This window comes from Felis catus, chromosome B3 (genome assembly GCF_018350175.1).
Source record: "Felis catus isolate Fca126 chromosome B3, F.catus_Fca126_mat1.0, whole genome shotgun sequence".
In the NCBI taxonomy this organism is placed as follows: Eukaryota; Metazoa; Chordata; class Mammalia; order Carnivora; family Felidae; genus Felis; species Felis catus.
In genome coordinates, this window is record NC_058373.1 from 142,355,656 (window position 1) to 142,370,527 (window position 14,872).

At 58.4% G+C, this 14,872-nt stretch overlaps 1 protein-coding gene across 2 annotated transcripts in view; it reads right to left on the reverse strand.

Moving 5' to 3' along the window:
- Positions 1-1,398: 1,398 nt before the first annotated feature.
- Positions 1,399-14,872, reverse strand: part of WARS1 (tryptophanyl-tRNA synthetase 1) — a 31,227-nt gene continuing 17,753 nt past the window's right edge. For both annotated transcript variants that reach the window (XM_006933117.5, XM_003987989.6), the window contains exons 7-11: positions 10,515-10,615; positions 8,488-8,600; positions 8,108-8,281; positions 3,771-3,911; positions 1,399-2,638 (exon numbers count right to left, since the gene is read on the reverse strand). In XM_006933117.5, coding sequence (XP_006933179.1) covers positions 2,477-2,638; positions 3,771-3,911; positions 8,108-8,281; positions 8,488-8,600; positions 10,515-10,615 — 691 coding nt within the window. In that variant the 3' untranslated portion in view covers positions 1,399-2,476. The remainder of the gene's footprint in view (positions 2,639-3,770; positions 3,912-8,107; positions 8,282-8,487; positions 8,601-10,514; positions 10,616-14,872) is intronic.

Consider the following 14,872-nt stretch of genomic DNA (forward strand, 5'->3'; position numbering starts at 1 on the left):
TTCAGAAATGGGGAAGAGAAGGCGGGCCCAGCTGCGTCTTACCCCTAACCGTGGCCACCTCGACAAAGTCCAGGCTGCACTGGAAGTTTCAAGAGGGAGGCGCGGGGTGGTCCCCCCGGGACCCCCACCGCCAGGTGCTCACGGGAGAATCCAGGGCTCTGGGAAGGGCCACGGGCAGAACGCCCCGGGAGAGCTGCTGTCTGCTGGCGGGGAGCCCCCTTCTCGTTCTCGCTCTGATGTGCGCTCCGGAGTGTGTTCCCTAAAATATATATATATTTTTAGCAAAATGTGGGTGCGGGAGGGGCAGTGGCCCTTAACAGCAGTGACCACTGGGTGAGTCACCTGACCTCTGACCCACGGTACTGCTCCCAAGAACCGAACGTGAGGTATGGCTGCTCTGGTTTTACAGGGGAGGGGGTCCCCAGAGGTCCGGAGGCCTGCCCGAGGTCCCACAGCCTAGGTGGGGAGGAGCTGGCCTGTGAGGGGCCACAGCCTGTCCTGTCTACGGCCCCCACACTCCTCCCCCAGTGCTCTGCCGCCTTGGCGACTTCACACGCGGCCCCTCGTTTTAGCTCATGGCACACCTGTGACGTGGGTGCGAGGGGGTAACGAGAGGTCGTGTGGTTGCGGAGGGCCACACGGCTGTGCCCTCCTCTGTGGCGGCTCGCCCCACTGGCCGCAGCCGGCCGAGACGGGGCCGGGGACTCTGGCCAGCAGGAGTCGGGTCGGGTGGGGGGCGGGGAGGGAGACGGGTGAGGTTGTACCACACACCGGTACCAGGGTGGGACCCTCGGCGCCCTCGTGGGTGACACGGCCCCTCTGCGTGTGTGTGGAGACAGCAAATAAGAGGCCGGACGGGCCTGCCGAGTCGCACCTCAGCGTGTGGCCTCGGACCAGCCCCACTGCCCTCTCTTAGGCCCTGTTTCCCCACCTGATGAGGATGGGCGGGGGGAGCGCTCCAGGCTCCATTCCGGCAGGGCCGGCCCAGCTTACCGCCCAGATCCCGCTCCACCGGCACCGCCACTGCCCACCCCACGGCCGCTCCCTTGTCTGCGGGGTGAGGACAGCCACCGGCTGGGGCATCTCCGCTGCGTGACGGCCAGCACCGCCGCTCGCGGGGACACCTCCGCCGTGGGACAGCCAGCACCAGGGTGGCCACCGAGGGCTAGAAACCAGGCAGACGGGCTACCTTCCGGCCGACTCCTGGGAGCCTGCATCCCAGCGCCAAGGGGATTTTCTGTCTGTGTCTCCGCCCCACGTCACCCCCCCGGCGGGACCCCGGGACGCAAGGGCCACCCTCGGAGAGGCCTCTGCTGTTGGCGGCAGGCGCAGTACGCCCCTGGGCCTGACGCGGGCCTGCTTGCTCCTCACACCCCAGACACGGCACCGAGACACAGGCAGGACCGAAGCAAGTTTATTCACGCCAACGAGTGACATGAGGGAGTGGACCCTGTGCCTCCAGGAAGGACAGACACCTCAACCAAGGGCTTTCCCTGAGATAGGTCTTCCGCTTTTCCAAAACTATACAGGGCGCACGGTTCAACAGGCCTCCCGTGGACGCGCCGCCGAGGGCCGTGAGGGCGGCTGCACGCGGTCTAGCTACATCCACCTGCCCCAGGGCACTGCTCTGTGCAGAGAGACTTCCACGCCAGTCAAGGGTCAAAACAAAAGGATCTGCAAAGACAACAGACCCCTCAGCCCCGGGCACCGTCAGTGCGAAGCAGCCACCGGCTTTCAGCGTGGAGTGTCAGGGTTACTTGGTGGGGACGAAGTATTAGTACGCTCAGGGAAAAGCATGATTGCTGGAGTGTGGTGCATGCACGGTCTGGAGTGTGGTAAGTGAACTGGAGAGTCTTGCCCACAGAAGACTCAATTTAATAAAAACTGGCCAACCTGGGCCAATGAAGAGCAGCCTTCAAGCTGGGAGCTCTCTTAGCCAAACGGACAGCAAAGCTTTTAGCTGGCGATTCTTTTACATTTTGGGGGGCACGGGGGGAAATACATCTGTGCCCGTTAAACTTCCCACATAGACTTTTCGAAGCACGTCTCACTCTATGATCGTGACGTTCTGACTGCAGATGCGTATGCACGCTCCACATTCGTTCAGAGCAGGTTCGGAGAGTAGGCTGGGAACCCGCAGGACGTTTTCAATGGCAGCTGTCCTGTGGACCCGACGGGCTGCCCCCTGTCGGGGGCAGACCCCCAAAGGTCTCACCTCTGGGGGCTGCTCTGTGGGAGAGACTCCAGCTGGACTGTCCGACCACGAAACGTTAGCTGGCACCCAATCCCCAAGGGTTTTGCCGCAAGAGACAGAAAGGAGGGCATCACAGGAAGAAACAGTATGGATACACACACAGGGCTTACAGATTCCAGGCCAGGAATTACCGTGTGACAGAGCCTACGGATAGCGGTGATTCGATTGGGCTGGGATTACTGGTAAATTACATCTCTTTTATAACCGTGTATAAAACGAATGTTACTGAAAGTCGTAGGACAGCTTCCGGGGAGTCATGAACTCTTTCACGATCTCGTCCGTGACCTCCTTGCGCCTGGCCTGGTGTTCGGCGATCAAGGGCTGCAGAACCTCTATGAGGATCTTCTTGAGCTCACCGGTGAGCATGGCTCCACTCGTGTAGTCCTGCCCGGAGGGAGACAGACCGCAGTGAGACACGGCTGCACGTGCCCGGCTCACCCACACGGGGCCCGGTGCACGGGGGGCGCTCGGCAGAACAAGAACCTGCAACTTAAACTGCGCGTTACGCCCCGCCTGACGAGTGGCTACAACCCGTCACTCGCCCCACCTGCCCTCCTTTCTGGGCGGCAGGACTCCAGGCCGAACGACGACCGTTCCCTTCAGCATTACCAGCTTTTCTAAATCTTTGCTGACTCTCTTTTCATTTAACTGTGAAAGGAGGACGTGCTCACTGAGCGAACTTGACACAAAGTACAAAGTAGCAGCAAAGGTGGAGGAAAATCCCCTGCAGAGCCAGCACCCAGCAGCCGAGAGGCACTGCCATCCTGGCGTGTTTCCTCCTAGATTCTTAACTTTAAGAATAGCTGATCTCACTGCATTTCTAGTCTGGTAACTGCGATCACTGTCACGGGCACATTGTCCGTGTCACTGCAAACTTGTGCCTGCGTGATCACCCGTCCTTCCTGGTCAGCGTCCCTTCTGCTGTACAGTCTGCTGTGAACTTCCTGCTATTATCAGTGTTAAACATCTTTGTATGGAGAACTCTTTCTTATTTGGGACTACTTCCTTGCAAAAGATTCCAGGGCCTGGAAAACCTAAGACAGAGGCTACGGACATTCCCTGGGCTCTTTCTTCACGCTTCTCAGCAAACTGCTCGCGGAGAGGCCGTGCCGCGAACACTTGACTCACCCGCGTGGGCCTCGAAGCATCTGCAAACACCACAGCAACACAAACCTGCTAACTTGGTGGGGGAACTATTTTAACTCTGATGCCGTCTTGTGTGAACCTATCTAGACAGATTCCGTAGCGTCCAGTAAGAGCAGACCTGTGTGTGTGGGAACCGCACCGCACTCAGTGCTTTCTCTTCCACGAACTACCCGTTACGAGGCTTCCTGCATGTGGTTAAAGCAGACGGACCTCCTCGGTTTTCATCTCGTCTCGGCTGAGCGCCTGTCCCCGAGTCCCGGGCCCTGAGAGGCTCCGACCCCCGTAAGCTTGGCCGCCACCCCCCCTCCCCCCCGCCACGGCCCCTATGACAGAGCCGGGGACCGCTGGACCCTGCGGCCTGTGGTCCCACCTTCCTGATCTGCTCGAGCCTGTCATCGTCCTCCAGGAAGAAGGTCAGGTACATGAAGGACACGTCCACGTCACAGTTGCCTCCAAACTCCCTGTGCTCCTCGACGGTGTCTCTCCCTCCGGAAAATGCGTGTTTGTTGACCTGCACCAGTAAGAGCACAGAGATGCTGGTTGGTTTCGGCCGCCCCGCGTGCGGAAACTGGCTGCGAGCCGAGGGTGGTGGTCGGGCCAGTGACTGCCTTCTGCCCCATCAGGTCCCAGATGGAGGGAGGCTGGGGTTCACCGTCGGGAGGAGGAGCCCCACGAACTGTCCCTCCCCGTCCATCAAGCCCGGGCATGTGCCGGCGGGGCTGACTGGAGAGGAGTAGGGGTGGGGATTAGCTCTGGTCCCCCCGACCCCAAGAGACAGAACAGAGCTGGGAAAGCCAAAGCACTGCCTGCACTGGAGCGGGGAGGGGCGGCCTACAGTTCTCTGGTGACGGGCAGCCACCAGCCACCTTCTGAGTGAGAGAGACCACCACGGAAGGGGGGCTGCTGCCTTCACCGCGTGGAAGAGAGAGTGGGAGCCACAAGAATGGGGCTAGTAAGAGAGAGCAGAGCCCACAAGAAGCACAGAGGCAGACAGCGCCTGCAGCAGCCCCACCTAAAGATATGCAGTTTCAGGAACTGAAGAAAGACTCGGAAACGAACAAAAATGGTTTTCTGGAATCGCTGAAGATAATCTTGGGAGAAATCAGGGCCAAGAGACGAGAGAAGAAAAGTTAAAGAGGACAAATTTTCCTCAACCTTCTTTCCACAAACATTTGAAACCTGCTATGTACAAATGTCACCCTGTTTTTTTTTTTTAACGTTTATTTTTGAGAGCGAGAGAGGGAGTGAGAGTGAGTGAGCGCGAGCAGGGGAGGGGCAGAAAGAGAGGGAGACACAGAAGTGGAAGCAGATTCCAGGCTCCAGCTGTCAGCGCAGAGCTCAATGCGGGACTCAAACTCACGGGCCGCGAGATCATGACCTGAGCCAAAGTCAGACGCTTAACCAACTGAGCCATCCAGGTGGCCTGTCACCCTATTTTTTTTTGATGGGGAAAGGCGGGCAGTGCTGACAGTTCCTATGTTGAGATGTTTACCCCTTCTCCCCAGGACCGCAGGGCAGATTACTGACTGGACGCCATGAACAAGCAGCAGCAGGGACACCAGGGGCAGAGGCTCTTCCGCCACCAGGGAGTCAGGGACACCCACTCCCGCTGGTGGTGGCCGCTAAGCGGCTGCTCTGGGAGAGCGGGACCTGCCCTGTGCCCTGCGCAAGGGGCAACTGGTGAGGGGTAGATGCTGGCGGGTGGGTTGCGGGGAGGAAAAATGAAGACAAGTGCGGGTTCATCTTTCCTCTTTTTCACAAAAAAGACCAAGTTATAAAACAAAATCAGTGTAAGCAAACTGCAAAAGCTATTGAAGATACAAAATAAGCAGAAAGAGCACACGGTAGTGGGTTCTCCCGAGGTCTGGTGCCCTCAGGTAGGCGCTGGGGGTCTCATGGGGTCACGGGTCTGGGGCAGCCCCTGCCTGCACGGGCATCTTCCTGTGTTCAGACTCCTGGGCCACGCCAGGCCACTGCTAGGCCTCAGGGAAGACACTCGAGTGCCAGGACATAAGTCTTGGGGACAGCATTCCCCAGGCTCCACGGGGTGGTTTTAAAGGTGACAGTTCCCAGTCCTCGTCTGAGAGGAAGAGGAGGAAAGGCGTGTTTGCCGCATGTTTTAGGAGATGCACGGGGAACACCCGCCTCCTGTGTGCTACTCCTCCCTGGGCAGGGCCTCGTCCAATGATGGCACACAGGCGTGCCTTCGTTATCACGTTAGTTAACCCCGACAACCCAATGACCTTGGTACTTTATGGACGATAATGAGGTGCCGTGTCAAGGACCCGCGGTATGTGGCAGTGAACGGCAGAGCTGGGCTGACCCTCCCCAGGACACCAGACCTCTGAGAGTGGCTTAAGTTTGCCTGCTGTGGGCCTGGCCGGTCCTCAGCACCACTGGGGCCTTGCTCATGGGAAGCCAGCAGGAAAACCGGTCTGTGTTAGGGTGGAGAGCAGCCTTGGTTGTGGCAACCAGAATGCAGCTGTCAGGATCCAACATGACAGAAGCAGGTGAGACGTACCAAAACCATGCGATTTTTGCTATAAGAGGAACCTCACTAGTGAGGACATCTGAGTTGAAGGATGGGGGAACTTGACTCAACCACCGAGCTCTGACAGCCAGTGAACTCTGGCTGCTACGATCCTACGGGAGAGGGGAGCTGGCCTGCAGGAGCCCCAGGCACAGGGCAGAGGAGGGCACTGAATGTCCGCCCCAGAGCCAGAGGCCAGTCTGGGAGTATGCACTAAATGGGTCTTGTTAGCAGAAATCACAAGCGGGGGGGGGGGGGGGGGGGGGTTGGCCGGGCTGGCAAACCATATTACAGACACTCATCCCGGAAGAGGGGCTTCCACACCCCAAGGCCACCTGCAGGAAGGAGGGTCTGACTCGGTGGGCTCTGGCGGGGCCCTGCAGCAGCCTGGGAAAGGCCTGTTTTGGCCTGTACTACAAAGGAGTCGTCCAACCATTCAGTTTTTGAACTAAATCCTTAAATTCAGGCAGCACGTGTATGATCTCACGTAAGCCTGGTCTCAAGGCTATGAAATCGGTACGGCTGCTCCCACTTCCCAAACGACTCCCCTGGACGGCGAGGTCACTCACCAAGTGGCAGGGCCCAGAAAGCCTGGGGCTCCTGACTCTAGGTTATGGGAGGGGCCCATCACTGGGGGAGCTGGGCACCGGTGCCGACCCCACCACTCCCCAGCTGTGTGGACGGAAGAAGCGGCCTGGCCCCTGAGTCTTGATTTCCTTGCCTACAAAATGGTCACGGCCTCCCTGGGTGGTTGTCAGGACTGAGATCACAGATGTCAACACGTGGCGGGTGATGCCGCAGCCGAACCGCCGTGTCCCCAGCTTGTCTACTGCGGTTATTCTCAGGAGGGCTGGAGCACATGCCCCCACCCTGGCTCGTGTGGAGCTTCGGACTCGGGAGTGGAAGGTGGGCTTGGGGACTGAGAACGAGGGCTAGCCTGCCCTGTCTGCCCCACGGGCCGCTCACAACCCTGGTGGCCTCTGCAGCTGTGTGCTTTCTGACCCCGTGCTCACTGCCCATCCAGCCCTCAGGGTCCTTGATGGTCCCCAAGTTAATGAAAAATGCCCCAGACCCATAAATGACTTCTTTAAAACAACGCAGAACCAAACAAGATGACTTCTCCTCTGGAGAAAAGAGGAGCCTCCCTCCCTCCCCTGCACTCCGTGCTCTGGAACTTCCAGCCAGTAGTGAAAGCAGACAAAAAACCCGCGAGTACATCAGCTTCCAACAGAGGGGGTAGAACTGACAGCACCCATTTCCTGGAAGAGGGTTTTGCCATTAAGGGTTTCCCCGTCGTCAACTAGAACCCGCTAGGGACCCCACGAGGGTCAGGGCGGGCAGTGACTCAGAGGGTGGCGTTACGTGCCTCAAGCAGTTTGGGTCACCCCCGCTGTAATCTTCCAACCTGCAAACACTCACTGGATTCCAAATAAAACGTCCACTGCTCTGTGGGACAAGAGGGGATTGTACCCGTACAGGCATTTCAGCACTGGGCAACAGAAGCAGGGCCCTGGAAAATACAAAAACTCCTAACTCTGGTTTCCTTGGTGCGTCAACACCAAACGCTTAATGAGCGCCTGCTGCGCGCCGGGCCGGACACAACCGTCCTGTCGAAGGGCACCCACCCACGTCGGGTCTCCGTGAGAATGTGCGGCCCCTGCACCCCACCCTGGTTGTGGCCGCTCACAGGCCAGGCCAGGCGGCACTCTGATGGTTTCTGAGGTGGAAGCCTGGTCAAGCCGGTCATCCCTCTGGCCTTCATCCCTCTCGTTCCTCTAAGAGGAAGTCACCACTACCTCCCAGTGAGAAACAGAAACAGAAAACGTAAGGCACCTGGTCCGTTCCTGGAATACGGCTGCTGTGCAGAAACGCACTAACGCGTTTCCTATTGTTTGTTTACTTTAAAGAAAACCGCTCGGGCACGGTGCTGGTGGGCAAGTGGAAAAGAGAAAAGGAAGAAAAATCCCCACTTCTGCCTAAACAGAACGACACAAACAAAACAAATTCAGCTGATGTCCGGGGACGGGGACAGGCTGCCGCGCTTGCAGACGGCAGTTATGGACCCCCGAACCCAGGACGCCAGAAGGACAGTCCCGCCACCGTGTGCATGCCTGTGTCTCTCTCGGGCGCGGTCCACTGTGTGCACGGGCTGCCCCCGCACCCTGGGCAGTGCTCACCTTGGTCTTGATCTGCTTGGCGGTGTCTGTGAGGAAGATGGAAGAGTTGGGGTCGCTGGCGCTCATCTTGGTCTGGGCCCCTTGGAGGGCGGGGAAGAAGGTCGAGTGCAGCAGGGCTGGTTTGGGGTAGCCGATCCTGGGGGCGACGTCTCTTGTCATCCTGAAGTAAGGATCCTACGGGGCGAGAGGGGCCTCTGAGGACAGTGGGCAGAGAGGGGCTGGCCGTCAGCCCATGAGCAGCACCCTCGTGGCCTCCAGGGACGCTCCCGAGCTCCCAGCTAGCTAGCAGAATCGCCCCCCACCCAACACCTCTTAAAACCTCCTTTCCCATCAAAGGGTGCAGCGCCCCAGACCGAGAAGGCCTTGCTCTGCCTGCCGACCTGGTCGATGGCACACGGGATGAGGCACTGGACGTCTGTCTTGTCTCCGAAGATCTGAGGGAATGAGTTGCTGAAGGAAGGAGCGGCCTGGATGGCAGGAAAGCTGATCTTTCCTGAAAGTGCCAACAAAATATTTTTACACAGGATGCCAACTCCTGTTCTGGTTCATTCACCCAGCGAAAGGGATGAACCCGATGGACTTCATCCCCTTTAGAGAAGCGATAGTCGTTTCAGAGAATCTGAAAGCACAGAACAGTGGGGAGAAGAAACAAATCTACAGTCTCCGCTTGCGTCTCTTTCCGTCTGTCTCCTCCAGTTCCCTCTGCGACTGCTCTCTATCTAGTTTCTCCTTACCGTTTTTCCTACTTGGTGACGTTTGCCCATGTTGTAAATACGTTTTGTCCCGCAACCGTGTCCTGCAGTGTGTGGCCACCCTCTACCCACGGGTGTTCCTCATCTCCAGTCGTTACAAATTATGATACCCTGGAACCTAAAACCGTTTTCTTATCTTTTGGGTGTTGCTGTTAACACTGCTACTGCTACTTGCTTAGACCTACAAAGTGGTCAAGGGGCGACGACCTTCATCTGACCCTGAAAGTGGGGCGGGGCCACACTGACCTTCGTCTGACCCTGAAAGTGGGGCGGGGCCGCACTGACCTTCGTCTGACCCTGACAAGTGGGGCAGGGCCCACCCACGCCAGCTGGGCTACGTGGGTTTCCTCAGGCCCTGCAGGATGAGTTCTGGGGCGCTGCTTCTCTTCTCCCCTGAGAGTCCTGCCTCTGTGATGCTCTCTCCTAGCAGACACCCCATTTCTGGGGTCCCATTATTCTTGAGAGACCAGGTAGATGGCCGCCCCCACCAGCAGCGCCCCATTAAAACACAGAGCAGTGGTGGCCATTCTCCACACGTGGGTGCTGGGCTCTGCTCAGGGCCTTCCCCGGGCACATCTCTGCTCACAGCTCTATGAGAAGGTGCCACGTGGCCTCCATTCTATAGTCGTGGACACTCGGGCTCAGACTGTTTACACAGCTTGCCAAAGCAAATACACAGCAGGCAGTTGGCTGGGCCAGGATTCAAACCCGGGCGTCTGGAAGCAAAGTGTGCGCAGCTATTCGTACGTCTACTGTCTCCTTTCTTGTCCAGGGCAGCCTTCTCTGCGACATCTTCCCAATGGATGCTGGGATTCCGAGGATAAAAACCCTTTCAAAAGCACAGGATTTATGCCCCAATTGTCAAGATTGAGTCTGACTGAAACATCAAAGAAAAGGCTCACGTGAAAAGCCTCCCAGTGAGGACTCTCCAAGGCGTTTCTCTCTGCACGTGTCCCTGAGGGTCCCTCGCCAACAGGGCCCTGGGACGTGCTCCCTCCCAGCAGGGCAAACTCCTGCGTGGCACCCGCAGGCACATCCTGGCATGCTGCCCAGGCCTGGAGCCGCGCCCCCAAAACAAAGTAGGGGAGGGGGTCGGGCGACCCACCACGAGCCTCAGGGATCGAGTCCTAGCTTCGGGAGCTAAGAGTCTAGGAGAGAAGGCTGATGCATCTGAAAGGCATGGAGATATGTGGAAAGGGACAGAGCGTATGTACAGGGGCCCGAGCCACAGAAAGAGAGCGAGGGCGGCCAGGGTGGGCTCCACAGGGCCTCTGGTCAAACCTGTCCTCTTACGGGGGAAACTGAGGCTCCCGGGCATCAGAGCAGGTCGTCCTGCAGCCCCTGGGTCTCCGCCAGAGGTGTCCCACACTGGCTGGGACCCCACGAGTGGGCAGAGGAGCTCCAGTCATCCCTACCCTCTTCTTTCTTCTAAACCTCCAGGGGATGACAGATGGTCTCCTGAAGTTCTGCTCCACGCAGCCCAGAAATGGGGCCGAAGGCACCACAAAGCTCTTCAGCCTCACAAGGGGACCTGCCCGGGAGCTCACTATGTGGAGGCTAGCGGCAAACGTCACCAGCTGAGAGAGCTCCGCCCCGGGGCAGACACCCGTGGTTCACGCCAGCCCACAGGGCCGCAGGCAGCAGCGACCCCTTACCGATGCTGTCACTGTCAGTGAAGCCGAAGATGCCTTTCACTTGGTTGAAGGTGACGTGCTTCTGAATCTTCACCACGTTCTTGTAGAAGCCTGGACTCGCCCTGCAAGGACAATCAGAATCAAATCTCAGGCTCACAGGGTGGCCTGCCCCCGAGGCCAAAGCAGAGGCTGGTGAAACCTGAGTGCACGCGTGTGGGCTGAGGACACAGAGTGGGCACGGAGGCTCCCAGAAGGCACTTGTAGGGGAAGGTACCCATGGCGGGCAAAGTAGAGTGGCTGGGGGAGGGTGGAAACCAGCATGAAACCAATGCAAGACAATAAGCACATGAGGCAAGACCACACCGACGCAGGCCGACTCGGGCCGACACGGAGTATCTCAACTCAGCCGGGTGGGTGGTCAAGCTACCGCAGAGCTTCAAGTCTGGGAGCTCCAAGGGAGCTTTTCTGTTGACACACGCTGTTTGGTTGTGTGTGTGTGGGGGGGGGGGGGAGGGGAGATATCTGCAACTTGTTGCCGGACAGTGTTGGATAGAAACCACCGCGTCCAGCCCCCACTGCCCCTTCCACTGCAGGGTGGCCGTGCTGTCTGGGCAGGAAGACCCCATGCTCAGCAACAAGGCTGGGCCTACAGTGGCTGATTCAAGCAATTGGATTCTCTCTTCTGGACACTGAGGGATGTGGATATGAGGCCTGGATCTGTGGCAGCCATTCTGCTACCAGAGGAACCTAAGGCTGAGGACGAAGCTGACACAGGGAGGGGCAGAACCCAGAGTGACTTCTTGCACAGCATCTCCAGTATACTCAGCAGCCCTGGTCTCCAGCCCTACCATGTGTCAGGCACCGCAGGACAGAAAGGGAAACGGGGACAGCTAGTGTTTACTAGGTGCTTGCATCCTGTAGCAGGAGCCGTGCTATGTTCCAACTCTCTTTTAAGATAGTAGCCCTTACAGGCAAAGACGGAGGCTCCGAGAGGTTGAGGGTCACGTCACCGACCCTGTGAGTACAGGAGCCGGGACCCAAACGCAGGCTCATCTGGCCGCAAAGCCTCTGCTTTCCTCACCACATCGCACAGCTTCTGAAAGAGTTTAAGACTAGCTCCTGGATGGAAGGTTGCTGACGGTCTCCGGGCAGGCAGGGAGGGGAGTGTCAGAAAGGCAGGGGCACCGGCAGGGAGGGTACAAAGGGGAAGGCCAGCACACCAGGGCTTGTTCCGAGTTGAGCAGAGCCCCGCTCGGGAGGAGATGGCAGCTTTCACTCAGCAGCCTGCTGAATTTCGGCCCCAGGGCACTGGCCGGGGAACAGAGCTCCAGAGGAGACACTAGGAACCTGGCGACATGCAAAGTGCCCCCCTGACCCCCGCGGTCGCCCACTCAGAGCAGAGCGCAGCCGCCGCCTGGAAAGACGCCTGCTCTGTGGTCCTGCTGAGACAGGAGCTCCCTCACGCTGGAGAGGGTCCTGGGGGGGGGGGGGCATGCTGCTTACACCCGGGGAGGACAAGCCGCTGTGTGGTGCCCGGGGGCGAGGGCCACAGCAAGACTCCGCCTTGGGTGGAGGCAACCACGAAAGCTAACCAGCAGGGCCAACCTGCCCGCGGCTGAGCTGCACGAGAGGGCGCCCAGCCCCCCGAGGAGCGGAGTCTACAGCAGCCCCGGGGCAACAGCGCTCCGGGCCGGCGGTGTCTGAGCAGCGTTTCTGAGTAAGATGACCTTGCCCTTTCTTAGCAGATGGCCAGCGCTTGGGCCGCGCGGGCCGCAGGATGAGAGGGGGCCGCCCCGTGAGCACCGCAGCCTCCCCGGAAGGGACCTCGGCTCCCCAGGCGCACCCGGGGCCCACGCGGCGCGATGCCGGGCCGCGCGCCGAGGCAAGGGGCAGATCTGGCCGCGTCTCCTACGTGAGGGCCCAACACCTCGCTCCCCTCGGGACGGCACCGGCCCTGCACACTCACGCGGTTTAAAGAACGGTTCCCAGGTTACCTCACACGGGCCAGCAGTGACAGGGTTTTAGAGCCCAACGGGATTTCAGGTCGTACGTTTACGAAGCGCTCACCACATGCTGCTCAAAGGCCGCTTTGCGTGTAGCGCCTCACTAAGTCCTCATGAAACTGCAGCAGGGGCGCCATGACCTCCCGACTTTTGTCCTTCGTTGGTCCTCACAGCCCTCCTTATCACCTGGTTTGGCATCTGTTAAACTGCCGACTCTCGCCGTTTGCAGATAACCCGACACAGCTGCTGGATAAGTGTCCCGTGGGCAGCTGTATCCCCTGCGTAAGTCTGGCACGTCGCAGATGCTCAGGGAACACGTGAGCGAGCGAGCCGGGCAAGCAGGCGGACGGCAGGTGACTCAGCTGCCCGGCGCACGGTAAACGGTGGTCGGGATGGGAACCCGGGCAGGGCACACGGAAGGACCCTCCCCCGGGCTGCCTGCCACTCGTGCTAAACCCCCGACTTACAGGCGGCTCAGAGAACATACGGACTCGTCCCAAGGCACCACACCAACCAGGAGCGGAGCTGGGTCTGGAACACCAGCTCGCTGATCCCCGGTGCAGTATCTTTCCGTCCCTCGTGGCTCCTGGCAGGAAGGCCTCTCTGGGCCCACGCACAGGGCCAGAAATGTGTGTGGGGACAGGGTGTCCGGGGCCAGCCTGCCTGCCGTGGACTTCTCTCCCCACGGGGCCCTGGCTGCTTCGCTCCCACCCAGAGAGGGGCTGGAGGCTGGCTTTGCTGTAGTTTCAGCTCCTAAAGACCGGGAAGGAGCTTTTTTCAATCAAAGATCTGGATTCTGAGTTAAGTCTCAAGAAAAAAAAGTAAAATGCTCAACTGTTTAAAAGAAACTGCTGAAAATAGGATTTAGCTTTTAAAACTTCTCTCTTGACTTTAGGTTCAACAAAAGAGGTCTTTCGGAGAAGAGGCAGCACAGAACCGTTGATTTACACATTATCCGGGTTTTCATCACTCCTGCACGTTCACGGAAGAAGAGGAAGTTCCTGCCGAGCAAAGCCACAGGACGCACAAGTGCAGTTACCAGAGACAGGCTGGAAAAGTTGCCCCAGACCCCACGTTCTCTCAGAATGTGCCGAGAGCCGGGGGGTGGGGGGGCTGTGCGGCGGCCTTTCACGGGCACTATTCAAAAGTCCACCCCCCATCACGTGCCCACCCACTCAGTCATCTTCGTGGGCTTGCAAGGGGCGTTTGCTTCTGCCTCACCGGCATCTCCGGGCAGCGAGGCAGGGACTGTGTTTGGCCCACTGCCGTGTTCTCAGGACCGAGGAGGGCGCCTGCCACAGAAAGCACCCCGTGTCTACTGTACTGACCAAGCGGGACAGGGCCACCCCTCACTGCGTCCCAGATGTGGCTGAGTGGAGCCCGGGGTGCTGGGGGGTGAAGGAGGCGCACGTGACTCAGGCTGTAGGAGGGACAGCTCCCGGGAAAAGGGAGCTTGATGGCGTGTTTGGAGGCGGCGCAGGGAGAGGAGAAGTCAGAACACACTCAAAGGTGGGGCGGTGGGACCATGGGGTGTGCCATCTGGCCGGACGTGGCAGTGACGCCGGAGAGGAGCACCGGCCAACCCACCGAGGACACCACACCACGATGGCTGTATGCCCACAGAGATGCGATTTTAAAAATCTCAAGGTAAAATTAAAAAATTACTAATTCATTTACTAGTTGGTAGAAAGGCCAGACTTCTTATCAAGGCAACTATGTCTCTCTGTGGATATAAAGCCACCATTCAGATTTCAGTCCTTATAAAAAGGGACGTTCTGGGGAAACGGTAAGGACCACGTTCCTCTGCACTGAGTGTGGATGCAGCCCGTCCCGTGTTTTCACCACATCCTGTCTTGGCCTGGTAATGAGCCCTCATATGATGGGGGCCACACTCCTTAGGTTCCGTGGGGATTGCGGGGAGAGCCGTGTCTCAGGTGCTCAGGATGTATTTGCTGAGCCGAACAGCATATTCTTGGGACACTTGACAAAGCCTTACTTTTCTAACATAGTTCTTCGTAGTCATTTGGGATGAAACAGACCTCAGAAGTTTCAATTCAGGGATTTTCCAAATGCAGTATTTTGGCCTACTGAGTGGTCAACTTAAAGAACTGGCCCGTGAACGGGCTGTGTGCCAGCGAGTCCTTCTCTGTGAGGAGAAAAGTATGCCCAGAAAGAGAAAGGCGCTCACCCGGCAAACTGACGGTCCTCGGAGAGAAACTACAATTCTGTCTCAAGCTGTGGATGGAAACCTTAACTGGAGAACGAAACCAACAAACCATATCCTAATGTTTCACAAAGGGAGAAAAACATTCACCAGACCTAAAGGCCATTTCCGATATCTCCGACTCAGCCGTGGCTGAGATGAGGCCCTGACGT